At 35.4% G+C, this 26,775-nt stretch overlaps 1 protein-coding gene across 3 annotated transcripts in view; it reads left to right on the forward strand.

The window, feature by feature from the left end:
• Positions 1 to 23,598, forward strand: part of NEDD1 (NEDD1 gamma-tubulin ring complex targeting factor) — a 52,695-nt gene extending 29,097 nt beyond the window's left edge. For 2 of the 3 annotated variants that reach the window (XM_059936711.1, XM_059936712.1), the window contains exons 6-15: positions 3,379 to 3,608; positions 5,240 to 5,441; positions 5,829 to 6,024; positions 10,003 to 10,131; positions 12,504 to 12,551; positions 13,481 to 13,683; positions 14,553 to 14,706; positions 15,607 to 15,763; positions 21,459 to 21,525; positions 22,005 to 23,598. In XM_059936711.1, coding sequence (XP_059792694.1) covers positions 3,379 to 3,608; positions 5,240 to 5,441; positions 5,829 to 6,024; positions 10,003 to 10,131; positions 12,504 to 12,551; positions 13,481 to 13,683; positions 14,553 to 14,706; positions 15,607 to 15,763; positions 21,459 to 21,525; positions 22,005 to 22,109 — 1,491 coding nt within the window. In that variant the 3' untranslated portion in view covers positions 22,110 to 23,598. Of the gene's footprint in view, positions 1 to 3,378; positions 3,609 to 5,239; positions 5,442 to 5,828; positions 6,025 to 10,002; positions 10,132 to 12,503; positions 12,552 to 13,480; positions 13,684 to 14,552; positions 14,707 to 15,606; positions 15,764 to 20,620; positions 20,967 to 21,458; positions 21,526 to 22,004 lie in introns of those variants that run through there. The other variant, XM_059936713.1, reaches the window with a different exon arrangement.
• The last annotated feature ends 3,177 nt before the right edge of the window (positions 23,599 to 26,775 follow it).

The raw sequence follows: 26,775 nt of genomic DNA on the forward strand, positions 1-26,775 counted from the left end.
TAATCCGCTGCTTCTGAGGCTGCTGGGAGAGATTTCCCTTTCTCTTCTTTGTTCGTACAGCTCCCAGCATTCAGCTTTGGATTTGGACCCGCCTCTGCATGTACGTCGCCTGAGGGCGTCCGTTCCCCACCCAGACAGAACGGGGTTAAAGGAGCAGCTGCTTCGGGGGCTCTGGCTCACTCAGGCCGGGGGAGGGAGCGGTACGGAGGAGGCGGGGCGAGCCTGCGGCGTCAGAGGCGTCGTGACTTGCAGCAGCCTGAGGCGCGCTGTGTGTTCTCCCGGGAAAGGTGTCCCCGGATCACGGGAGCCTGGCAGTGGCGAGCTGCACCGGCTCCCGGGAGGGGCAGTGTGGAGAGTGACCTGTGCTCGCACACAGGTTTCTTGGTGGCAGCAGCAGCAGCCTTAGTGTTTCCTACCAGTCTCTGGGGTCTGCGCTGATGGCCGCGGCTCGCGCCCGACTCTGGGGTCCGCGCTGTTAGCCGCGGCTCGCGCCCGCCTCTGGAGTTCGTCTAGGCGGAGCTCTGAATCCCCTCTCCTTGCACGCCGCGAAACAAAGAGGCAAGAAAAAGTCTCTTGCCTCTTCGGCGGCTGCAGACCTCCTCTCCGGCTCCCTTCCGGCTCGCCGCGGCACGCCAACCCCTTCAGGCTGTGTTCACGCCGCCAACCCCAGTCCTCTCCCTGCGATCCGATGAAGCCCGCGCCTCAGCTCCCAGCCCCGCCCGCCCCAGCGGGTGAGCAGACAAGCCTCTCGGGCTGGTGAGTGGTGGTTGGCGCCGTGCCTCTGTGCGGGAGTCTCTCCGCTTTGCCCTCCGCACCCCTGTGGCTGCACTCTCCTCCGCGGCTCCGAAGCTTCCCCCCTCTGCCACCCGCAGTCTCTGCCCGCAAAGGGGCTTCCTAGTGCCTGGAAACCTTTCCTCCTTCACGGCTCCCTCCCACTGGCGCCAGTCCCGTCCCTATTCTTTTGTCTCTGTTATTTCCTTTTTCTTTTACCCTACCCAAGTACGTGGGGATTTTCTTGCCTTTTGGGAGGTCTGACGTCTTCTGCCAGCGTTCAGTGGGTGTTCTGTGGGAGCAGTTCCACGTGTAGATGTATTTCTACTGTATCTGTGGGAAGGAAGGTGATCTCCGGCGTCTTACTCTTCCGCCATCTTGCCCCTACCACCGGTACTAAATTCTTAAATGAAGCCAGCACTAATTTCTTTATCCTTCTTCATAATTTCATGGATAGAAGATTCATTCTTACCATAGTTTTTTTTCTTTCCGTATTATGATTAATTTGAGAACTTTACCTTTTCACTTAATGGAAGCACTTCACCCAGCTTCTCTTTGGCATATCTGAATTGCCAATATCATTAGTGTTGCACTTTGGAGCCATTATTAAGTAAAATAAGGGTTACTTGAACACAAGCACTGCAATACCTTGACAGTTGATTTGAGAGCTGAGATGCCTACTAAGTGACTAATGGGCAGGATACCCTGGACAAAGGGATGATTCACATCCTGGCGGGCTGGAGTGAGATTTCATCATGCTACTTAGTGCTCAATTTAATATTTTTGAATTGTTTATTGCTGGAATTTTCCATTTAATATTTTTGGACTGTGGTTGACCACGGTACGCACCTGAAACCATGGAAAGTGAAGTTGTGGACAAGGTAGGGACTACTGTATATAAAACGGTAAGCTCCTTGTTCCCTGCTGGATTCAAGCAGATTCCGGATGGCCCATATTTTAAGGATGTTTTAGCAAATTACTACTGTGCCTAAGAGGTTGAACTTTATGAACTTTGAGAAACTAGAAGGTCTATGATTTTATGGTGGTGTTTTGTTTTTAATGTTCTGCTTGTACATTTTATCCAAATTTAGATTATGTGAAGGACTATAACTATATGAACTCTTAAAATGCTACAGAAATCTTTTACGAATTAATATTTTGCTTATGTTTAGGTAGGTTGATATGTGACTCTGCAAACATGATAATTCACTAAGGCTCTCTATATCTTTTATATAGTCAAGGTCCATGTAGTTTATTTTTTCTTGAGTGTAGACCAGAGGAAAGATTTGTCTATTCAAATGGATATGTTTTTCCTCAATAAAAATGGAAAGTATAAACCAAAATTTTGTTTGTACTTTAGCCATATGAAAATGAAGAGCCAAATTTAATGGTTGGCCGTAGTAATATCTTACCTTAGGTGTCAGGTTACAAATACTCTTGTTTCCTTAGACAGAATTTGTGTTATGTTATTCCTAAATATTTTTTCGTTGTTGAGGGCTAATACTTAATATTTTGAAACATCTTAGAAGTAGAATATGAGTTTTTTAATATATAAAAGCTAGTGGTTTTAAATCTTTTTGGAGTGTGATAGATTAGATAGAACAAACAAAAAGCCCTCAGATTTGACTTTTTGTTCTGTGGCAGTTTTATCTGGGACCTATATGTGTAGTTGATACCTGCCATCTAGAACGTGATTCATTGCTTGACTCCGGACTATAAACTGTTTGAAGGTGTCTTATAGCTAGTTTCCCACTCTTGTGGATTCTACTTAATATTCATTTCTATACTTATATTGCTATTTCTGTGTGGGGGAAAAAAATAGTTTAAATGTAAAATACTTAATTCTCAGCACAATAAATGATAATATCAGTCAAGTTTGAAAGCAGCATTTTAGTAAAAGTAGATAAAATTCATCCAATTTTAATCTAAGACCTGTTTACTCAAACTGGATCTTTGTATATTCTTATCCAGCAGAAACTAGAAAGAATGTCTCCACTGCCTCTAGAGATGAGTGTTTTAGAGAAAGGCTCGCGTTGCCCTCAGGCCAAAGCTTTTGAAAGAATGGGTTTATAGTCCATCCCCAGTCTAGAGTGTTGCCAGTTCCCCCTTTGTATTTTAGTTAATTTTTTATTGTGCTTCAAGTGTTGAATTGCCAGCACATCAAACAAACATATCCAGATATCAAAAATATATATTGAAAACAAATGCAAAATATTATTGCTTATTCTCTACCAGTGTTCCCTTATACTTACTCATGATTTGACTGTGACTGGGCCTTTTATTTAAGTGGAATGTTCTAATCCTGATGAATTAATGTAGTTTACCTCAATATATTGTATTTTTCTTCTGAAAAAGAGGTGACTGAGGTAACTCTACTCAAACATAATAAAATCATGACAAATATTCAATTACTAGATTTAAGATGTCTTAGGGTCATCTTATAGCCCACTAAATGATTTTATGGTTGTCATGATTGAAACGTGTTATGCTATAAACCAGCGACGTTCTAAATCCCTTGTGAATAATGTGGTTGGCCATATTTATACTTTATATAAAATGTTCTTATGTATGCTTACAATTCCGTAAAACTTATTTTTATTTTCATAGTCTGTTCGGCACTTGAAGTATTCCTTGTTTAAGAAATCGCTACTGGGCAGTGTTTCGGATAATGGAATAGTAACTCTCTGGGACGTGAATAGTCAGAGCCCATACCACAACTTTGACGGTACACATAAAGCTCCAGGTTCAGGCATCTGTTTTTCTCCTGTCAATGAATTGCTATTTGTAACCATAGGCTTGGATAAAAGAATCATTCTCTATGACACTTCAAGTAAGAAGTAAGTATAATATGCTCATTTCTTAATTTAGTAACAAATAATTCTTTCATTAGCAGCCATATTTGTGATTTGTATAGACCTCTGATTAATGTTAGAAGATGTAAAGTTTGTGTATTTGTTATCTAATAAGGTAGAATTTTCTTTTTTTTCCCATGCAGAAAAAACTAGATGAGACATGGGTGTTCTTTAGAGCAGCGGCCCCCAACCTTCTTGGCACCAGGGGCCGGTTTCGTGGACGGGGTGGGGTGGGGTGGGGTGGGGTGGGGGGTTGGGAGGATGGCTCAGGCCGTAGTGCGAGCGCAGAGCAGCAGATGAAGCTTTGCTCGCTCACCCTCAGGCCGCTCACCTCCTGCTGTGTGCAGCCTGGGGTTTGGGGACCCCAGCTTTAGAGTACTTCTGGATGATGAATGTTGAGGGGTAGCATGTTAATGATTTCACATCTTTATTTTAGCTTGCATGCATATTACTCTTTTTCAGAATACAACTAAATTTGTATATTTTTAAAACAATACGATTAATTTGCTTTAAAATGAATTCATTATCTAGAGCAGGGTTTCTAAACTGTTGACATTTTGGGCTGGATAATTCTTGGTTGTGGGGAGCTGTCCTGAGCATTGTAGGATATTCAGCAGCATCCCTGGCCTCTACTTACTAGATGTCAGTAGTACTCCCCAAATTAAAGGTAGTAAAATTACCCCCAGTTGAGAACCACTGATATAGAGCTAAAGGGTACATAATTCTCTAAGTATCCAGGTCTGTTATGCCTTCTTGTTCTTCTTACAGTTATAAGTGTGCTTGGTTAACTTAAAAAACAAAAAAAACTGCGAGACTGCAAGAGGTGTATTCAAGACACCTAACAATATCTAATGATCACGTGAAAGGAAGTGGCATTATTATAATATTACTGCTAGGGAAGGACCTACTGTGAGCCCCTTTTTAAAGTTTACTGTTACTTATTTTACTCTTCTCTTTTTTTTTTTTTTTTATTCTTTTCTTTTTGAACGAATTTACTGAGAACCCTAACAGTTAAACCATTCCTCTCGTATACCCGACACTCCAGCAAGGAGTTCAGCTTCAGCAGATCAGTATCCATACTTCTGTATTAGCTTCTGGGAGGATTAAGCCTCATGAATCCTGTTAGCTTTTGGGTCAAGAGATGCATAACCAAGAGCAAAGTAGCAGCTGCTTCCTTGTCAAAGGTCATAATCCTCTTGAGGCCTAAATAGGTCACTAAATGGAAAGGGGATACTTAGAGCCTCCTTAACCCTGAGGCTATAGAGCCCTTATTTGTGGAGTAACTTGCAGGAATTCTATCACGTTCACTGCCAAAATAATAATTACTCAAAGAGATAGGTCCTGTTTCTAGAAGATATAGAATGTATTGTATCTATTGGAAGCCAATAGAAAAATAGGATGGAGTGCTTAGCAGTTCCTTTACATGCCATTGTAATAGAAATGTCTCCAGGTCTAATTCTACGTTTCTGCTTTAAACAAATATTTGAGATGGGTATTCTAAGTAACTTTGCCGAAATCTAAGTAACTTTGGTTTTGGTTTACAGTTATTTATATGTCGTATAAGCTTATATGTATACATTCACATATCTACATATACTTTGCTCTCCTTTCCAAAGGCTAGTGAAAACTTTAGTGGCTGACGCTCCTCTAACTGCAGTAGATTTCATGCCTGATGGAGCCACTTTGGCTATTGGATCTTCCCGTGGGAAAATATATCAATATGATTTAAGGATGTTGAAATCACCAGTTAAAACCATCAGTGCACATAAGACATCTGTGCAATGTATAGCATTTCAGTACTCCACTGTCCTTTCTAAGGTAAGATATTTTCTTTCTTTTCAGCATTTTTGATTTTACTAAATAAATCTAGTTCAGAATATAGAAATCATATGTTGTCAATTAAACACAGTGTAGTTTTGCTTCATAATCATTTTTATATCAAAGCATTGTAAATAATTTTAGTACAAATCCATTTGATACTTAGTTTTAAAACTTTTTTTTTTTTTTTTTGCGCTTTTCACATTTCTCTCTTCAAAAATATTAAAAGGCTTTCATGGTTCAGAGGGAAGCTCTCACATCCACCAGCAAGCTTAAGATTTCTAAGGGAAAAACAATATTTTTTAAACTAATAGGGATTTATAAAATATTAATGTCTCTTATGGAGCATTAGAAACCTGAGCTTTTAAATATTCCCTTCCGTTTCAGTCAGGTTTAAATAAAGGCTGTTCAAATAAGCCCACAGCTGTGAACAAACGTACTGTTAATGTGAGCGCTGCTAGTGGAGGCGTCCAGAATTCTGGAGTTGTCAGAGAAGCAGCTACCACTTCCATTGCCACAGTTCTGCCACAGCCCACGACAGCAGTTGTGGGGAAAGGAACAGTTGCTGTTCAAGACAAAGCAGGTAAATGTTGCTTATAGATAGTATTTGGAGTTCCCATCCTGTCTCCTCCCCAAATGGATATCATTATCACTTTCTTTAAGAACCTAGAACTTAAATTCACTTGCGTATTTAGGTAAAATTATTATTATTATTATTATTATTATTTTAAACTTTGGGTTTATTTATTTATTTATTCATTCATTCATTTATTTATTTATTTATGGCTGTGTTGGGTCTTCGTTTCTGCGCAAGGGCTTTCTCTAGTTGCGTTAAGTGGGGGCCACTCTTCATCGCGGTGCGCGGGCCTCTCACTATCGCGGCCTCTCTTGTTGCGGAGCACAGGCTCCAGATGCGCAGGCTCAGCAGTTGTGGCTCACGGGCCTAGTTGCTCTGCGGCATGTGGGATCTTCCCAGACCAGGGCTCGAACCCGTGTCCCCTGCATTGGCAGGCAGATTCTCAACCACTGCGCCACCAGGGAAGCCCGGTAAAATTATTAGTAGATAGTGAAAATTGAAAAAGTGAAAAATTTAACTTTAGCTATAAATTTTTAAAAGATTAATGAAAGGTACTTCACTTACTCTATTTAGCTGAACTTCTGTTGTAAGATATTTTAAAAACAGAATAATGCCCTCTCAGAGGTACCGCTACAGGCTAGATGACTTTTCATTGTGCCTTTAGATTAATCAGCAGAGAATATGAAACTTTGATGCTTTCATTATGATTTGATCTCTTAGTTAAAAAAAAAAAAGCTATTAATGGCTCCTGTATTTCATTTTTCAGAATGGAAAGTAAGTCAGGTGATGAAATGAATATATTTAAGTGCTGAATAGTACCTGGCACATATTAAGCCATAAATTAGTCATTTGTTAAATAAAAATAAATGAAAATGTTGAAATTTTTAAGTAATTTCTTCTACTCTGATAATCATATTGATGAAACAGTTCTTAAAGAAGAGTCCATTTAGACTTTGTGAAGGTATAATATGGTGATAAGCTTCCCCATACTTATTGTAGAAGATATTCTTTGCTTATAATAAAGATCGTAATTCCCTAAATTCCTGAAAGCCTTTTTGTTTTTATTTTAAGAAGTTATGCTATACTGTCAACTTTCAACATATTTTTAAAAGTCTGCATGTGATATACCAGTATGTCTCTAAAGTATTCTTACCAGAAATGAATGTACTAATGTCTTTTGAATTTTCAGGACTAGTATTTAAATTGAATACAAATATTTGTTGGTGCTTTTTCAATATGAGTTTACTATTTCCAAGTATAAGCAGAACTTTAATTTGTTAGTCTTGGTAGCGTAGAATTTTTAAAAAATATATAATAAGTATATTCACTATAAATTATCTTTGAATATATCATCCTTAGATAAAAATCATTATATATTATGTAGAAAAATAATAAGGTCCTTATTTAAGAACTCCTAGAAACTAATACTATTGCTATCTGTTTAAAAGAAGAAGTAATGTTTGCCAAGATGTTGAATTAACTATATTAGGAAAATTGGTGTTAGTAAAAAAAATTATTATTAATTTTATTTATTATTTATTAATTTTATTTATTTATTATTATTTTAATTTAATAATTAAAATTATTAAAAAATTAAAATAAAGATTCTCTCATTTATTGTAAACTTTCTGAAGTCTCAGTGTCTTTCATTTAGTTTTTAATACGGAAGTTTATATGTAACAATGGCAGCATTAATTAGATATGGAAGACTTGGGTCTGCAGGGCCACCAATTAATGATAATTCTTGGCTGATTAGCAAAGTTTCTGGCAAAATGAATGCTTACTGTGCACCCACAAAGAGTTAGAAATTTCTGTTTATTGATTTTATTTTGAAATAATTGCAAACTTACAGAAAAGTTTCAATAATAATACAAAGAACTCTTGAGTTCTAGTATATCCTTTAGCAGATTCACCATTTTATAAATTTTGCCACATTTGCTGCATCATTTTCTCTCTCTCAACTCACACACACGTACATTTTTCCTCCTCTGAAACATTGAGAGTATGTTAGGCTTCAGTCTCAGATCTATCACCTTCCTACCTGGATGACTTTAGGCAGTTTTCTTTTTTATATATAAATTTTGTATTGGGGTATAGTTGTTTTACCATGTTGTGTTAGTTTCTGCCGTACAGCCAAGTGGAGTTCCCTGTGCTATACAGCAGTTTCTTATTAGTAGGCAGTTTTCTTAACCACACTTTTTTCTCATTTTTCTCTTCCATAGATAATATTTAACATTTGGGGTTATTGTGAAATTCGGAGAAAATGTATCAAAAGGGCCTAGCACATGTAGGCACTCAATAAATTATAGTGTTGCTAATATTGTCGTTACGATCATCATTATTGCTATTACTTTAAGCATGGTGTAAAATAAATTTAGAATTTGAAATAAGTTCATATGGCTTCTACTGAAGGTGTCCTAATTTAGTTATTGAAAAGAACCTCTGCAGGGGCTTCCCTGGTGGTGCAGTGGTTAAGAATCCGCCTGCCAATGCAAGGGAAGTGGGTTCCATCCCTGGTCCAGGAAGATCCCACATGTCGCGAAGCAACTAAGCTGGTGTGCCACAGCTACTGAGCCTGTGCTCTAGAGCCTACGAGCCACAACTCCTGAGCCTGTGTGCCACAACTACTGAAGCCCGCGCACCTAGAGCCCGTGCTCTGCAAGAAGAGAAGCCACCGCAATGAGAAGCCCGCGCACCGCAACGAAGAGTAGCCCCCACTCGCCACAACTAGAGAAAGCCCGCGTGCAGCATTGAAGACCCAATGCAGCCAAAAATAAATAAATAAAAATAAATATATTTAAAAAAAAAAAAAGAACCTCTGTCTGCAGACTTGTTGCTAGTGCTCCTTTTCAGTAGGAAACAGCCATTTAAGAAGTGAAAAATAAGGCTTTAGCACTATTTTCAAATGATACCAAGCTTCTATTTCATAAAGTTCCAGAGGCTAGAGTTATGCATTCAGACATGTTGAGGACCTAGAAAAAGAGAAATTTCTTCTTTATAACCGATTACACTCTTGGTATAAACACCCTTCAGTGACAGTGATGTACAGATGTTTGGTCATAACTTTCTGTGAGGTTATTAGGTTTATTTCATTAGCCAGGCTTGGACATTTTTTAATATTTTGAACAAAGCTAATCTTTGTTTTTATCCCAGGGTTTTCAGTTTTCATTTGGGACCAAGATGGCAAATAAAACAGTTTTAAAAATGTAAGACAGTAATATGCTACCAATTCAAATGCCAAGATTTCATCAAGTTCTTGAATTTCTAGAACTCAGTCCTTGACCCAAAAATGAGCAAGAAGTTACTGAGCCTGCAGAGTTCCTATTACAACGTCCTTGCCCTAAAGTCATGCAATATATACTGAGAGAGAAAGTAAACTGCTGCATGCCTCTTTATTGTTGTCTATTGTACTATTCTTTATGAGTTTGGTATTCTGGTTTCCTTCCTCTCAGTAAACTATCCCAAGGTTAGTGAAGTCATTTAAGGTCAGTAACGCTGAGAGCAGTGTTAGGTTCCCACTGTTAGTGAAGAAAAAAATAAAAGGGAAAAAGATCCATTCACTGCAAGCTGGGGAAAGGAACTAACGTTGCTTGAATACTGCTATCTATATGTTAGGCATTGTACTATATGCCTTAGAGACTTTTTGTTAATCATTGGTAGATGATCCTAACAGTGAGTCAGTCACTAACAAAAATAAGTTGTGTAAGAAAAGTACATAAGTTATTTAGAAAAGTTCTATCAAAGTAGATTTAAAAAGTGGTGTTATATGAGTATATGAGTTATTTGCTTTTGAGGAGCCCTTCATTCCATGAAAACGGTGCTTAACTGAGCTATTGTTATATTTTGCTTTCTTTTCCTGATGCCCACAGTTGTAGTATTACCAATGATATAGGTAAGGTATTCATTTTTAGAACCTAGCTTCTCATGATAAATTTATTATGAGAAATAATAAAAATGTTTATTTTTATATCCAATTTCTATAAGGTCTGCCTCGAAGCATAAACACAGATATTTTATCTAAGGAAACAGAGAGTGGAAAAACCCAGGATTTCTCCAGCTTTGATGATACTGGAAAAAGTAGTTTAGGTGACATGTTCTCACCTATCAGAGATGGTAAGTCTGTTCAGGTCAGAGGATCATGTCCTCTTGCTCTGGTAGTCATGACATTTTTATTCTGGCTAAAAGATGTGGATAATAGCTTCAGTCTCACTCTATTCATGACAGTTGCTAATTTTCTCAATCCCTGAGGTGGTATCTTTCCCTTTGCCCAGATATTTCAAATGTTATCATTCCAAAATATATGCTAGTAATTTTCACATGGGAACCAAACAAATAGCTCTCAATTTAGCATTTTAATTTCCACAGAAGTTTCTTAAAGGAAGTTTTGCCTCCATAGGCAATCTTTTACTTGTATCTACTTCTAAATAAATCTTCCCCAAATCTTGGATATTTTGATAGGCAAAAAATATCTTCCTAACATAAAAAAATTTGTTTCTTTAATTGTTAGTATTTAACTGGTATTAAATGTTTTCATGGAGAAATATGGCTGGGGGTTAGATTGCCTCATCTTTTACACTAACTATGTATGAAAGTACCATACACACACACTCCCCATTGCTAGTAGAAGTTGCCATTAAAAAGAAAAAAGCCAAAACAAACAAACAAAAAAAAACTTTGCCAATTTGTTAAACGGAAGCATTATATATCATTGTTGTTCACTCTATGTGAACTAGGCACATTGTTTGGCTGTGCTTTTTTGGTACTAATGTTCATACTATTTTCTTTACTGGGATAGTCTCACTACTAATAACAATATTATCAACAGTATGGGTAAATTTCTAGAAGATGATTTGGCAGACTTAAATATTCATTCTTTTTGTCCTGTTAATTCCATTTCTATAAATTTACCTAAGAAGATATTCAGAGAAGCCCACAGAGATTTGTGTGTTTACTGTTTATAGTATTGAAAAACAGTAGTGAATCTAAATGTCATCAGTAGCAGGGTGTTTAAATTATTACATCCACTCATGATCTTATAAAATTTAATTTTTTAGTTTAAAATTGGTTTCAAAATTTTCTTCAACTAATTTCATGAGCAGAAAGAATAAATATATATGTAGTAGTACAGAATTATTGAGTGTCTTCTGCCTTACCCCAGCTTGAAAATGACTCCTTAAATTGCCCGGTCAAATTGCTATCTTCCATCTAATAAAAGAGGAAGGATTCCTTTATTTCGGGATGAAGAGAGGTCATACTACCTAGTTGAGGGGTAAAGAGAGGAGAGATGTGGGCAAAGGAGGTAAAAGTGGCTTGGGCTGGAGTTGAGAAAGGTTTCGGCGGTTAGTACCCAATTGCGGTGCTTTGTTTATGAGAACCGCTGGAGTAATTTTTTAATTGAAGGGGCTTTTTGAAAGTGTTTGAGTTATAAATGAAATCCTTTTTAATGGTTTTTGAAAGTAATAAAGGATATAAATTCCTTTTTAGTTGCTTTTGCTGTTTAAAAAGATATGATTAGAATTTGAGCCATAAGCCCTTCATTTATTAGAGTTTGATATTATTGATAAGAAGAAAACATGGATTCTAAATATAGTACTGGTTTTCATTGTCAAGAGATTTGTGTTTTAATCTCAAAGATTCAACACTACTTAGGTAAAAGTCTTAATCTATTTGTGCTTCAATTTCTTCATCTTTTAAATAAGAGTACCTCTGCTTTTGTTAGGAAAAAATGAGTAGCTAATAAAAGTGTCTGTGTTGTGCGATCACTAGGTATAATACACACATGCAGATAGACAGATGAATGGATGGAGAGATATGGATGATAGTCCTACTAATATGATAATCATGTATGATAATCAATTTATTGGCCATTTGAATTTCTGGTGAATTTTTTAATGACCTTTGCCCATTTTTCTATTAATCTGTTAAAATGGAGTTAAGCAATTTTTGGTTGTTATTTGGTAAGTGAATAATATTACAGTATTGAAATATTCTTAAACATATTCTACCATTGAAAAAATTTTAATAAAACCGTATATTTTTAATAACATTGTGTTGCTTACAAAATATTTTTACATTATTTCAATTGATCCTCAAAACAGTCTTGTGAGATGGTCAGGGGCATTGTCCCCGTTATATAGGTACAGAAACTGAAGCATAATTATATTAAAGTCTTGTCCAAGGTCACAGAGCTATTCAGTGGTATAAGCAGAACTGGATTACAGGTCTCTGGAGCCTACTCCAGTGCTTTTTCCAGTATACCTTGCTGTCTCATTAAATGACTCTATACATAGAGTTATCTTTGCTGCTCTGCATGAAGCTAAAAGAATGAAAAGGGAAGTTTATGTGAATACTAGCTTTACCTTCACTCAGATTTTTCTTCTTAAAACTAGTAGTCTCTGAACTCTTTGGGGAACGAATAGGAAGCCTAAATTGCTATGGCTTCTTTTTCACTATTTTTTAAATTTTATTTTCTAATTTTATTATAGATGCTGTAGTTAACAAAGGAAGTGATGAGTCCGTAGGCAAAGGAGATGGTAAGAACTGTTGAGAAGTATTTTTATCAAAGTTAAAAGTGATTTTGTATTATCTACTGCTGTGTAACAAACAAATTACCCCAATATTTTGAAGCTTAAAAGAACACTTATCATCTCATAATTGTAGGTGAAGAATCCAAGCATGGCTTAGTTGGGTACCTTTGGCTTCAGATGTCTCATGATGTTTTAATTAGGGTGTCAACAGGGCTGCAGTCATCTCAAGGCTTGACTGGGCAAGGATCTGCTTCCACACTCATTCATGTGGCTATTGGCCAAAGATATCAGTTCCTGCCCATGTGGGCCTCTCCACAGGGCAGCTGACAACACGGCAGCTGGCTTCTCTCAGAGCTGGTGCGAGAAAGTGAGAGGGCACTCAAGATGGAAGCCACAGTGTGTTTGTAACTTAATCTTGGAAGTGAGATCTGCCACTTTTGCTATATACTCTTTGTTAGAAGCAAGTTCCTAGGTCCAACCCACTTTCCAAGGGAGGTGATTACACGAGGCCGTGGATCCTTGGCAGGAGGCAGGGATCATGAGGAACCATCGTAGAGGCTACCTACCAAGGTACACCACAGACATACACCAAATTAACATATGTCAAAAACTTTTATTTACTAAAACATTCATTGTATTTTGCAGTTTTCAATGTATCTTCACATACAGTATCTCTTTTAAACCTCACCACTCAGGGAGGTGGATATCATCATTCACATTTACAGATCACTTAACAGTCACAGAGAGTTTTATGACTTTCACCCAAAAACTCAAATGAAATAAGGGGTAGAGCTGATAAGTGAACCTGTCTTCTGAATCGAAATCCCTTGTCTTTCTACTGTATTCACATGTCTATTGTGTTAAGTGCTTTTCTTAAATATCCAAGATTGGGGAACATCCCATATAAGTGCTAGTTTTTTTCTCCTCTTTTTCAGGCCTTGACTTTCTACCACAGTTGAACTCAGTGTTTCCTCCAAGAAAAAATCCAGTAGCTTCAAGCACTTCAGTGTTGCATTCTAGTCCTCTTAATGTCTTTATGGGGTCTCCAGGGAAAGAAGAAAATGAAAATCATGATCTGACAGCTGAATCTAAGAAAATGTATCTGGGAAAACAGGAACCTAAAGACTCCTTCAAGCAGGTATCTGCCTATAAATGATATTGAACTCACTGTGTGTGTTTATCACTAGCAAGTATAATGCATCTCATCACTAGAAAGCAGGCAGCTGCCACTGGATATGTCCTAATTATTGACAGTGCTGTGCACTTACTAGGTAGAAAATATTCTTAAATCTTGGTGTCACATGTTAAAAACTGAAGAATACTTTTGAAATCTGTCTTTGAATATGTTGGAGGTTAACAGCAGGTGTAATCTTACACTGTTTGTTTCCTAAGACAAGATACTTGATTTAACTGTCTGTGTAAGAATATTTTATACCTGACTTCTTTTAGAATGTATTTCCATTGTAGCACAAAGCACCAAGTTGGTGGTCAAGTCTTTTACCTTAAGTCTTAGAGCAAATTGATGGTGCTGAGAGGTAATTCATCATCATTACCTTCTGCTGTAATCTAATAGAGTCTATTGTGCAGTATGTCTGTTTATTTTCATACTTATTTTTTAGAATGATATTGAAAAGATATCATTTAAGAAGTACAAAAAAGTCTTTTGACTTATTTTTGAAATATTTCTGACCAGTTATCACATGAGAGTTTGGGGATTTATTTATTTAGTTTTTGGCCCGTGATTGCCATTTTAAATGATATTCAACTGCAGATTCTTAGTAAATGAGCTTTTGCTTATCATGTTTTCATTGAAATTGTTTTTGATTAGTAAAGTTGATTTATTTTACGACTGGCCCTAGCAACATTTTTTTCTCCTTCAAGATACCTTTCTATTCTTCCTTTTTCTGACCCTACTTACTGGAAAAAAGAGAAAAGTAGATACAAATTATATGGATAATATGGATAAAACCAGAATTTATATATTAATTGTTTATTTTAAATGTGAAGTTTGCAAAGTTGATCTCCGGTGCTGAAACTGGAAATTTAAATACCTCTCCATCATCCAACCAAACAAGAAGTCCTGAGAAATTTGAAAAGCCAGAAAAAGAAATTGAAGCCCAGTTTATATACGAACCTCCAGTCAATGGATCCTCAACTCCAAGTAAGTACATAAAACTTCCTGATGTTTGAGTGCTAAGTTGAAAACTCCCAGTATTTAACTTGAAAAAGATAAGTTAAGAGAGTGATCATAGACGAAAAAGTTCAAGGAATTTAAAATTTATGACACTTCTCTAGTGTGTGACTCTCTTACTAGAAGACGATGAAATGGGTATGAAAGGTTAAATTCAGCCACATTGTTTTGGTACTCTTTGGGTGTGAATTTCATTTTCAATCCAATATGTAAGTGTGTTGATCTACTATGGTACAGATAGGAATATAGGACCCTTTGAAAATGGGTCATTAAGTACCTGAAATTGTCTTTTTTTTCCGTATTAAAGTTCTATCTATAGAGTTCATGGCAGAGACCCTAAAAACTCGATCACATTTAAAGCGATTTAGGTTCAGCGATAAGAGTTACCTATACAAAAAACTCTTTGTATAGTAGTAGCTCTTTTATATAGATACCTATATTTTAAGGTTTCTGTGGGTATATTGCATTAGCTTAAACTCTAGGGCCTTGCCTGTAGAACTACTTTACTCCTCTGTTCCTTCTGTTTGTTTCTAATAGTCTTGGTTTATCTAGTTTGCGGTGTGGCTTGTCACATTCATCTTTTGTAAGAGAAAATGATTCAGAGATTCTTCAAGATTAATTCCTCTGTCATATGTTATTACATTAGACAGTTGGAAGTTTAGATAGATAGATAGATAGATAAATGACTTATTAGAAATAATGTCTTTGAAAGTTTCTAAGATTTGTATTCCAGACAGTGAATTTTTCTAAATGTCACAAGATCACTGTTTACCAGTTTTTCAAGTTTTCTCTTGCCAAATCATATTTAGAAGTGTTTGATGTCTCTTAGTCCAAATTGACTATTAATATTTTGTCCATTTTTAATTTTAGATCCAAAGATAGCATCTTCTGTTACTGCTGGAGTTGCCAGTTCACTATCAGAAAAAATAGCTGATACCATTGGGAATAATCGGCCAAATGCACCATTGACATCTGTTCAAATCCGTTTTATTCAGAACATGATACAGGAAACATTGGATGACTTTAGGTAATTGAGAAATTATCTAGACCTTGACTAGCTTTTTTTATTAGGTGTAAAACTGTAACTATGAGTAATGTTGTGGTTACTACTTTTGCCTAGGTTCTGGGGTCCATAAAACCATAGAAAATATGAGTTTTGTTGATCTTGACGTGCTGAGTTTATTTTATATCAACTAGGAAAAGGCACATTTCCCTAGGGCAGTTATTAGATAACTTGGCAGGATGGCGTAGCAGGTTGGCTGCCATTGTGGATTTTTTTCATCATCAAACTATGGACAGATTCTGGTAAGCTCAAATGGGATTCTTAAAATATTTATAGATCACCTGTTAAGTATGCTATGTGCAGTAATATAGTAGAGAAAGATAGTTTTTAAAGGAATTCTGAATATTTTCAAATAGAATGCGTCAGAATGTAATACTTAATTTTAAGAAGTTCTTGCCTGGATCTGTCCTTGTCTTCTCATTCTTTGAATTTTGAACATTGTAAGAATGTTCTAGAATGCTGGTTCCTTTTACCTGTCATCTCAATATATTTTGAAAGCTATTTTCAATTATTAGAATCTTTTGCATTTTTTTTTCCCTTTCTGACCTTTAGTTACTTAGTACTCTTGCTCAGATTTGGAATACCATGAGCAAGAATGTTGGAGAAGATGTGCAGTTTTTGTTGGTGCATATTTCTTTTTAATGTTAAAAATGTTTTGAAAAAATTTTTAAATGTTAACAAATATATTTTTAAAGAAAAATAATCATTTTGACATTTATACTGTGCCTAGTATGTACTGATACTAAGGATACAAAAACGGATGATCTGCCCACAAAAGCATTATAGTTTAATTAGGGTAGGTATAGTGTGTGCTGCTATGATGTGTATTTCTTTGATGTGAATTAACTCATTTGTAAATAGGGCAGTAATGACAACATGATAAGGAAATTTTGGTGGTTCATGTAACAGCCACTAAAACAAAGTACATGAACACAGGTAAAGGCAGCAAATCACCTATCCATGTCCATCTCTTCCTATTCCCTTCCTCTTAACTTGGTTTGGCTATGTGCTCTGTGTTACGAAGTGCTTGTTTTGTGATTTTTCCCCATCTTTGGGCATTTTATCCTTGCCTCCATGCTTGACAGCCCCAATCCTTTCTTCTATCTTCTTTCCTCTTATATCAAATGACCCTCACTTTTTTTAAGGTGAAATCTTTGATTTTTCAATATTTAAACTACGCTAGTATTTTTATTAGGATTTAATTGTTTTTGTTAGTGCTCAGGTTACAAAGATTATATAGGTTTTGAGTGGTCTGCCCAAGTCCTTTCTCCTTAAATCCTGTTACTTTCTTTTTTGTTTTTGTTTTTTTTTTTGCTTTTTCAGTGTTATTGTGGTAAGAATACTTACCATGAGATCTACCCTCTTGGATTTTCAAGTGTACAATATACAATATTGTTAACTATAGACACGGTATTGTACAGCAGCCCTCTTGAACTTACGTTGTGTAATTGAAATTTTATACTCGTTGATTAGCAACTCCCTGTTTTCCCTTCTCCCCAGCCCCTGGCACCCACAATTCTGTTCTTTGCTTCCATGAGTTTGACTGTTTTAGATATCTCATATAAATGGGATCATGCAGTATTTGTGCTTCTGTGTCTGGCTTATTTCACTTAGCATTATGCCCTCCAGGTTCATCCACGTCACATGTCAAGATTTCTTTCTTTTTTAAGGCTGAATAATACTCCGTTATATGTACATACCACATTTTAAAAAATCTGGTCCTATTATTTTTCCACACACAGTTTTTAAAAATATGAGATATTTCAGGAATGCATATATAGGGCAAAATAGCAGAACTGTCTGGTTACAGCTGTAATATAATGTGAATAAAGCAATGTTGAAAACACAGAAAGGGAGCAGTTCTTCTGGGGCAAATTTAGAAAGAAATCATGCCTTGTGTGCCTGTACCTGGGGATTGAGGGTGGGTAGGGGCCTCTCTCTGCTCTTCTGCCCCTCTGTCACCCATAGGCAGCCTCTGCTTAGAGGACCCAGAATGGCTCAGAGGATTTCTGCAAATTCACCTGCTCTGACTTCAGCCTCCAGTAGGTGTTGCCAGCTGTGCCTTACAATGGAGGGACAGAGCGGGCTATTGAGAGGCTCTCTGCTAGCCATTCTCCCTCAGCTCTGGAGGCTGACTTCTCTGTGAGGGCCTGGAGTGCTTCAGAGGGGTTACTCTCAGTTCTCCTCTCCTGCCCTAAGTCTTCACCAGGCTCTGTGCATCTGTGCCCTAGGGGCTGTCTCTCTCAGCCCTCCTGCTCTGCCCCTAATTTTTCCGTGAGCACTCAATGAAGGCCTGTGGCAAAAAGTTGTTGAGTGAATGGAGACTTTATTTTCGGCTGGGACTCCTTGGGATTCTAAACTGTCTTGACAGTCTTCACTTGGCCTTTACAAATCTATAAAAATTTCAGCTAGTTCTCTTTACCCTATCAGTGGCAGCTTTCTTCCCCTGCTGCTCTGTCTAGGATGAAAACAACTGTGGGTCTTTCTTCTTCTGGAGGGACTCACCATTTTCTGGATTTTAGTTCATTTAGATTTCTTTGCACTCTCAAAGTTGAATTTATTTAAAATGTATGATTTTATAGGTTATCTGGCTTGTTCTCATTATTAGGGCTGGGGAGCTAACATCCTAAGCAGAAGTCTGTGGGTTTATTTCTGTTGTCTTTCAAGAAGATTTAAGTTTCTTCTGACAAGCAGATCACTTCCTGGGTTTTAGGTTTTCTTAGAGCTAGTTTATTTCTGGTTTGCCTTTATTCCTAGGGTTTAATCTGTGCCCTTTTAAGATGTGAGCTGAATGTCTGGAGTACTCACCAGGCCTTTTTATCTTGGTGGGTCCCGGACTTTAACCTCCAATTCTTCATCACAGGGCTCTCAAAATCCTTTTCTCCTCTTTAGCTGCCACTTTATGTTTGTTTTCCTGCCATCTAACTCAGTACAGTCATTGCTTAGGAGTCAAAGATGTCTCGAGGGGAAATTGCACAGTTTCAGGTTTACTTTCTACAGGTACCCCCTTTCCAGAATCTTGGACCTTGCAGCCCTGGCTGCCTTGGGAGTTCTGAATTCTAATAATTCCCCAACCAAGTGAGACTGTCTCAAACTCCAGGCCACTGCTTTCATCTCAGCCTCTTTTCCCCACAATGTGGAATCAGCACATCCCCCAGAGGGAAAAGCAGAGGTAAATGTGGAGGTTACCTAGTAGACTCGCCTTCTTTACAAGACCATGGTCCCTCCAATCCTGGCTACTTTAGTGGTTCTACGATGCCTTCACTTTTTGTTGTTGTTGTTTGTTTGTGTTTGTTTTTTAATATAGCTTTTGTCATAACTAAAAGCAGAAGAGAAAAAAATTTTTTTAAATATCTTTTAGTTGCAACAGAAGAAATAAGGTACTTAGGAATAAATCTAACCAAAGATGGTAAAGATCTGTGTGGAAAAACATTAAAAAAAATTTATTAGAAAGCATTAACGCTTAAATGGGAAGATATTATGAAGCTGTCAGTTCTTCTAACTTGGTCTATAGATTGAATGCAATTCCAATCAAATCCCAACTGGGTTTTTTGGAAGAAGATGATGAGATAATTCCAAAATGTATATGAAAGAAGGAGGATACAGGAATAACCAAGACACTGGAGAAGAATAAGGTTGAAGGGGACTAGTTTGTCAGATAGATAGGCTATCATTAAAATAGTGTATCATTAGCACAGGGTAGACAAATTGCCCAAAGGGATCAAATAGGCAAAAAAAAAAAGCCTATGTATATATGGAAATGTGATATATGACAGAGGAAATGTATATATCCCTGTTGCATGCTATTTAAAAAATCAGTTCCATACAGGGTGAAAGTTTAAATGTAAATGGAAACATTTTAGTTATTTTAAGAGAATTTATATCAACATATGACTTAAGGGTTTGGGAAGTTACTTAAAAATAAGAGGGTACACTACCTATAAAAATAGATTGATAAATTTGCATTAATATTAGGTTAGTAAATTTGAGAATATTAATAGGAATTGTTCATCCCAGGACACTATTAATAAAATGAAAAGACAAAAGATACCTGCAGTACTCATTATAACCAATAAAGGATCAGATTATGTAAAGAACTCTTATAATTTTTTAAAAAAAGACATTCAGTAGAAAAATAGTTTAAAGACATAGACAAGCATTTCACAGAAGAGGAATGGTATATGAACATAAGGAAAGATGCTCAGCCCTACAAATTAATCAGACAACTGAAAATGCAATGGGATACCGTTTCACACCCAGTAGATGGGAAAATATTGTAAAAAGCTTGGAAACACCAAGTCTTGGTGTGGATGTAAAGCTAGATGAGCTGTGTTATACTGATGATGAGTGTGTCCATTGATACTACCACTTTGGAAAATAATTCCTGTTATTGTGTAAGTCTGAACAGTGTACCTCTGGATCATACCTATGACTCAACATATCTACTCTTGGATATATCATCTCCAGAAATTGGCACATGTGGGTTGGGAAACATATACATGATTGTTTATAACAACATTGTAATAATAAACACTTGAAAACAATTCAAATTGACAGGAGAATGTACACACTAGTATAAATCAGTGAATTACAGGTATATAGAATATGAACCTTGAAAACATGATACTGGATTTTTTAAATGTCCACTACTCAAGCCTACATAGGATATGGTACCCTTTTTGTAATGCTCAAAAGCAAGCACAACGAAAATATATTGACTACAGATTCTGTGTTATACATACATACATATATATATATATTTCTTTTTAAAACATTTCTTTGCTCAAACAAAATTCAGCAGCATAGTGACTTCTTTCTTAGGCTTCTCCCAAGAGTTAAATGTTGGAGTCAGAGAGGAGCACACAGGAAGCTTCTATGATTTTGGTAATGTTCTAGCCCATAAGTTGTGTGGCAGGTGGCTGAATGTTCCTTTTATTGTTATACTTCATAACTTTTATGTCTTTTTCTTTGGCTGCACCGAGTGGCTTGCAGGATCTTAGTTCCCTGACCAGGGATTGAACCCGGGCCACGGCAGTGAAAGTGCTGAGTCCTAACCACTTGGCTGCCGGGGAATTCCCACTTTTATGGCTTTTGTAGGCATGAATTAATTGCATTTTATTGAGTAACCTCTGTTACAACCACCCAAATAGGCGCTTTTCATTCTGGTGGAAGTTTTTTTTTTTTTTTTTTTTGATAGCTTAAACATTGATAATAGTTAAAACATTATAACCTAGAGCATTATCTGTATTTCATTGTAATATAAACCTGTGTCTTTCCTTAATGATAACTTCTGTATTAAGGACTGTAGTGTAATGAGAGTTCTGGAGGTAGACAGCCTGGGGTTATATCCTACTCCACCATTTACTAGTTGTGTGACATTGGATAAGTTATAACTACTCTGTGACTCAGTTACTTCATTGGTAAAATGGAGGTAATAATTGCACCTAGTTGTGAAGATTAAATGAGTTCTTACATCTGAAGTACAAGAAACAGTGCCTAGCACATAGTAAATAAATACTAGGTGCAGTGGTATTTTTACTATTGTAATAATTATTAACACTCAGTAACGTGAAACGATCAGAGTTTAGCCATTTTCTTGAATGATCTAGAGCTGGTAAAACTGTTATAATTCTAATAAATATTTTACATTCTTCCCTAGAGAAGCATGCCATAGGGATATTGTGAATTTGCAAGTGGAGATGATTAAACAGTTTCATATGCAATTGGTATGTATTGACATATTTTATTGTAAGTGAGCATAGCTGTGGATCTAAAAAGTCCATAAAGGGGTGATGTATTTTTACTTACTTACATCTAATTGCTAAGAAATAAACAAGGAGTTTTAGAAGTTTAATAAGTAAAATAGATTTTAACTAGTCAGCCTTCTTTGTAACCTATGATAGTTACAAAGATATGATAGTATGATAAAAAAGTATGATAGCTACTTTTTCACAGCTTTTTTTTTGCAGTAAGTAAGCAAAAAGCTTCCCAAATGTGCAAATATAAGCTTTCCAAATATATAAATTTCACCAGTGCTCTTTCATTTATATTAACAAAGTAGTAAGGGTGGTTAAGTTAAAAAAAAAAAATCATTCAGTTAGTTAATCGAACATGAGAAAAATGATAGCTGAAAATATGTAAAACGGCTTGCCAAATAAATATGAAATGCCAGTAATTTTAAAAGCGTTTTTTTTCCCTTTTCTAGAATGAAATGCACTCTTTGTTGGAAAGATACTCAGTGAATGAAGGTTTAGTGGCAGAAATTGAAAGACTACGAGAAGAAAACAAAAGACTACGGGCACACTTTTGAAATTTCAGTGAATACTTTAGTGTTCTGTAATTTGGGAAGCTTCTGGCAACACAGAGCTACATGGAATCAGTATTGTTTTCATGGCCTCTGGGAAAATTTTTTTTCGAGTAAAAGGGTGATGGGATTGTATACCAACCACTATTTCATCTTTTCTGTCAAAAATATTTATATTTTTATATTAAAAACTGTACACTGTGTCATCTCCCTAAGAGGAAAGCCAACAGAATCTTTATTTTCTGAAAGCTTTAGCTATACACTAAGTGTCCTTTTTCATAAGAAAAGAAAATTGTGCAGAAAAAAAAATAGATTATGTATGTTTTTTAATCACCTCTTTTAAACAGATAATATTTTTGGTTGACAGTTAGTTGCCTTCCAAATTTTTTTGGATGTTTGATGATTAAGAGTTTGAGATACCTTCTATTTTTATGGAGAAAGTAATTTTAATTGGTGTTTTGGGTTTCTAAGCAATTGACTAATAAAACACAAGGTTGATTAGTAATTATTTTGTTAACTTGATGAAGTCAAGTATGACTATTATTTATTACTTGTACATTTGATAAGAAAATTTTCAGAATTTCAAATTGCACAGATTACATTGTATCTATTGCATTTATGTTACTGTATTATACTTCTAACAAATCTCTACTCCTGGTTGGTATTTTTTAGCTAACTTCACTTTATGAAAACTTTTAAGGGTTTATAAGACTCAACCGGAACTGCATATTTGCGGATTATCTCATGAATTAATAACATACAAAATTATACTATAAAGTTTCAATCAATATAATTCAACTTATAAACAGTGGAAATTTCATATTACATACTAAATATTACAGTATTAGTGCCATTTTTTTTCTCCCAAATGAGGTGTGGTTTATTTTGTTTTGTGGTTTATATCATTAACTTTCTCTACTTCTTTGTGTGTTGTGTGTAATATTTTTATACTATTGACCTTACTATAAAATAAATAAAATTAAAAAAAAAACAACAGGAAGGTTAATTGTCAAAAGAATTTACACCTCTTTGATAATATGTAGATGTGGACATCTGCCTGCTCTGATCTACATTTTTAGTGATATAAGATTAGGAGGGCAACTGGCTTGTTTCCCTTCTTATAGTCTTTTGTCCCAAAGATTTAAACTATGTACCTTGTATATAGCACTCCTGCCCAATTTTGACTTCTGAGATGAAAGTATTTACTAAAAGAACTCTGTTAAAAAAAAAAAAAAGAAATCTAGCTAGCTTACTAACTTTTTTCCCCTGAGTGATGAGAGATTTTAAGGATATATTAAATAAGTGTAAACATACTAATAATTACTTCAAGAAATAAAAGCAGATTACTTTGTCCTAGTGCGGCTCAGAGAATACATTTGTATTAAAGCATAAAGGAGTGCTTATATAATCTTTTTTCCTGACAGGTTATAAAAGCATTATGGCTTGTAACAGGTTTTCTTATATATCATTATCAAACAGATTTAGAAGACATAGAAGTGTGTTTTGCTACATGCTGTATTTAAATCCGTTAATATTTTCCTATTGCCTTTTTCTATAAATGCACATAATGTGTATTAAAAGAGGTTGGATAAATAAAATAATTTTAGTAACTTTATGCATAAAGATGAAACATTTTTTTTGTCATGGAATTTAAAAGCTAAATAAGCACAAAAAATTTTAAATGATAAAAATGGGAAACCTGAAATTGAATTTTAGCCTCTGGCCAAGATAGCATAATAGAGATTGGATTTATACAACTGAATTTTAAAAAGACACAAAATATTTGAAATAATTTTCAAATACTGAATTTTTGAAAATAAAACACTCAACTTCGGTTCTGTACCTAGTGAGAATACCTTTTGAAAATGAAGTAAAACTTTTTCAAACCTAGAAAGGCTGAAGGATTTATCACAAGAAGACTTTTGCCCTACAGAAAATGTTAAAGGTACTGGACAGAAATCTTCTATGCAAAGGAATAAAGAGCAACAAAAATGGTAAATATGTGTACAAATGTAAGACTTTTTTTTCTTATTTTAAATTTTCATTAAAGGCTAATAGACAATTTAAAGCAAAAATAATAACAATGTATTGTGTGGTTAACATAAGTAAAGTGAAATGTCTGAGAAGAGTATCATCAAGGGTGAGAGGAGGGAAATGAAAGTATACTACTCTGAGATTTTTATACTAACTGTGAAGCAGAATAATACTACCTGAAAGTAGAATGTCATAAGCTAAGAATGTATACTGTAAACCCCAAAGCAACCACAAAAGAAAAAGTTATAACTAGTAAACCAACAAAGATGATAAAATGTAGCCATAGCAAATAATCCAAAAGAAGGAAGGAAAAGAAGAAAGGGGAACAAAGAATAAATGGGACAAATAGAAAATGAACAGTAAAATTGTAGATTTAAACAGCAATATCAATAATTGCATTAAGTATAAGTTGTCAGTTACCCTTATTAAGAGATTGAATCTTTTTTATCCAACTGTGTACTGAATCCGTGAAATCCACTTTAAATATAAAGATACAAATAGTTTAAACATAAAAAGATGAAATAAAAAAATTAGAATGTATATTGAACTGAATACAAATGAAAACAAATTATAATTTGTGGGAATCAGCTAAAGCAGTACTTACAGGGAAATTTATATCATTAAATACCTGTATTAGAAAAGGAAAGGATTCAATAACTTCAGTTTCCACCTTAAGCTAGAAAAATAATAGCAAGTAAAACCCAAAAGGAGCAAATGAAAAGAAAAAAGATGAAAGAAGAACTCAGTGCAATAGAAAACAAAATCAATTGAGAAAATCAGTGAAATTAAAAGCTAGTTCTTTGAGATCAATAAAATTGATAAACCTTTAGCTAGACTGATGAGAAACCAAAAAAACCCCTTAAATTACCAATATCAGGAATGAAAGAAGTGACATCACTACAGATTCTGCAGATATTTCTGACAAAGAAAATGCCAAACCTGAATGGCTACACTGGTGAATTCCTTAAAATATTTAAAGAAGACAATATCCCAGTTCTCAACAAACGCTTCCAGGAAATAGAAGAGGGGATAATTCCCAACTTACTCTTTGAGGTCAGCATTACCCTAACACCAAAATCACAGGAAAACTACAAACCAATGTTTATCAGAAGTACAGATACAAAAGTACTAAACAAAATTTTAGCAATTGGAATCCAGTGATGTATAAAAAATGATAATACATATGACTTAGTGAGGCTTATCTCAAGAATGCAAATTTGGGCTAACATTATAAAATTAATGTAATTCACTATGTTAACAGACTAACATAGGGAAACCATATGATCATCTCAATAAGTGCAAAAAGAGCATTTGACAATATCCAACATTTATTTCTGATTAAAAACTCTCAGCAAAGTAAGAATGAAAGAGAACCTCTTCAACTTGATAAAGGGCGTCTTTTTCTTTTTTCTTTTGCTGTGCTGCGTGGCTTGCAGGATCTTAGTTCCCCGACCAGGGATTGAACCCAAGCCCTTGGCAGTGAAAATGCGGAGTCCTGACCACTGGACAGCCAGTGAATTCCCAAGGGCATCTTTTTTTAAACTAATTTTTTAAATTGAAGTATAGTTGATTTACAATAGTATATTAATTTCAGTTGTGCAATTTAGTGATGAAATATTTTTATAGATTATGCTCCATTTAAAGTTATTACAAAATAATGGCTATATTTCCCCGTGCTGTACGATATGTCCTTGTTGCTCATTTTATACAAAGTATTTTGTGTCTCTTAATCTCCTACCCCTATCTTGCCCCTCCTGTCTTCCTTCTCCTCACTGGTAACCACTAGTTTGTTCTCTGTATCTGTGAGTCTGTTTCTGTTTTTTTATACACATTTGTTTGTTTTATTTTTTAGATTCTGCATATAAGCAATAACAGAGTATTTGTCTTTGTCTGACTTATTTCACTAAGCATAATACTCTCTAGGTCCATCCATGTTGTTGCAAATGGCAGACTTTCATTCTTTTTATGCCTGAGTTATATACATATATATATTACAATATATATTATATATGTATTATATATATCACATCTTCTTTATCCATTCATCTGTTATTGGGCACTTAAGTTGCTTTCATTATCTTGGCTGCTATAAATAATGCTGCTATGAACACTGGGGTGCATAAATCTTTTCAAATTAGTGTTTTCATTTTCTTTGGATATATACCCAGCAGTGGAATTGCTGGATCATCTGGTAGTTCTGTTTTTAGATAAAGGGCATCTTAAGAAAAACATGCAGCTAACCTTGTACTTAATGGTGAATGCTTTTCCCCTAAGATCAAAGACAAAGCAAAGAAATAAGTGGTATCCATATTACAAAGGAAGAAATAAAGAAGTCTCTTCACAGATGATAAATTCAACTATATAGAAAACCCTATGGAATATATTAAAAATTTAATACTAATAAGTGAATTTAATAAGGTTACAGTATAGAAGGTCAATATACAAAAATCAATTGCATTTCTATATACTAGCAAAAAACTAAAATTGCAATTAAAAGTTAATACTATTTAGAGTAGAATCAAAAATATGAGATACTGAGGTATAAATTTCATAAAAGTTATGCATGACCTGTACTCTGAATTCTACAAAACATTACTGAGAGAAGGTAAACCTAAATAAATGACATGCCGCATTCATA

This window comes from Balaenoptera ricei, chromosome 10, assembly GCF_028023285.1.
Source record: "Balaenoptera ricei isolate mBalRic1 chromosome 10, mBalRic1.hap2, whole genome shotgun sequence".
Classification (NCBI taxonomy): domain Eukaryota; kingdom Metazoa; phylum Chordata; class Mammalia; order Artiodactyla; family Balaenopteridae; genus Balaenoptera; species Balaenoptera ricei.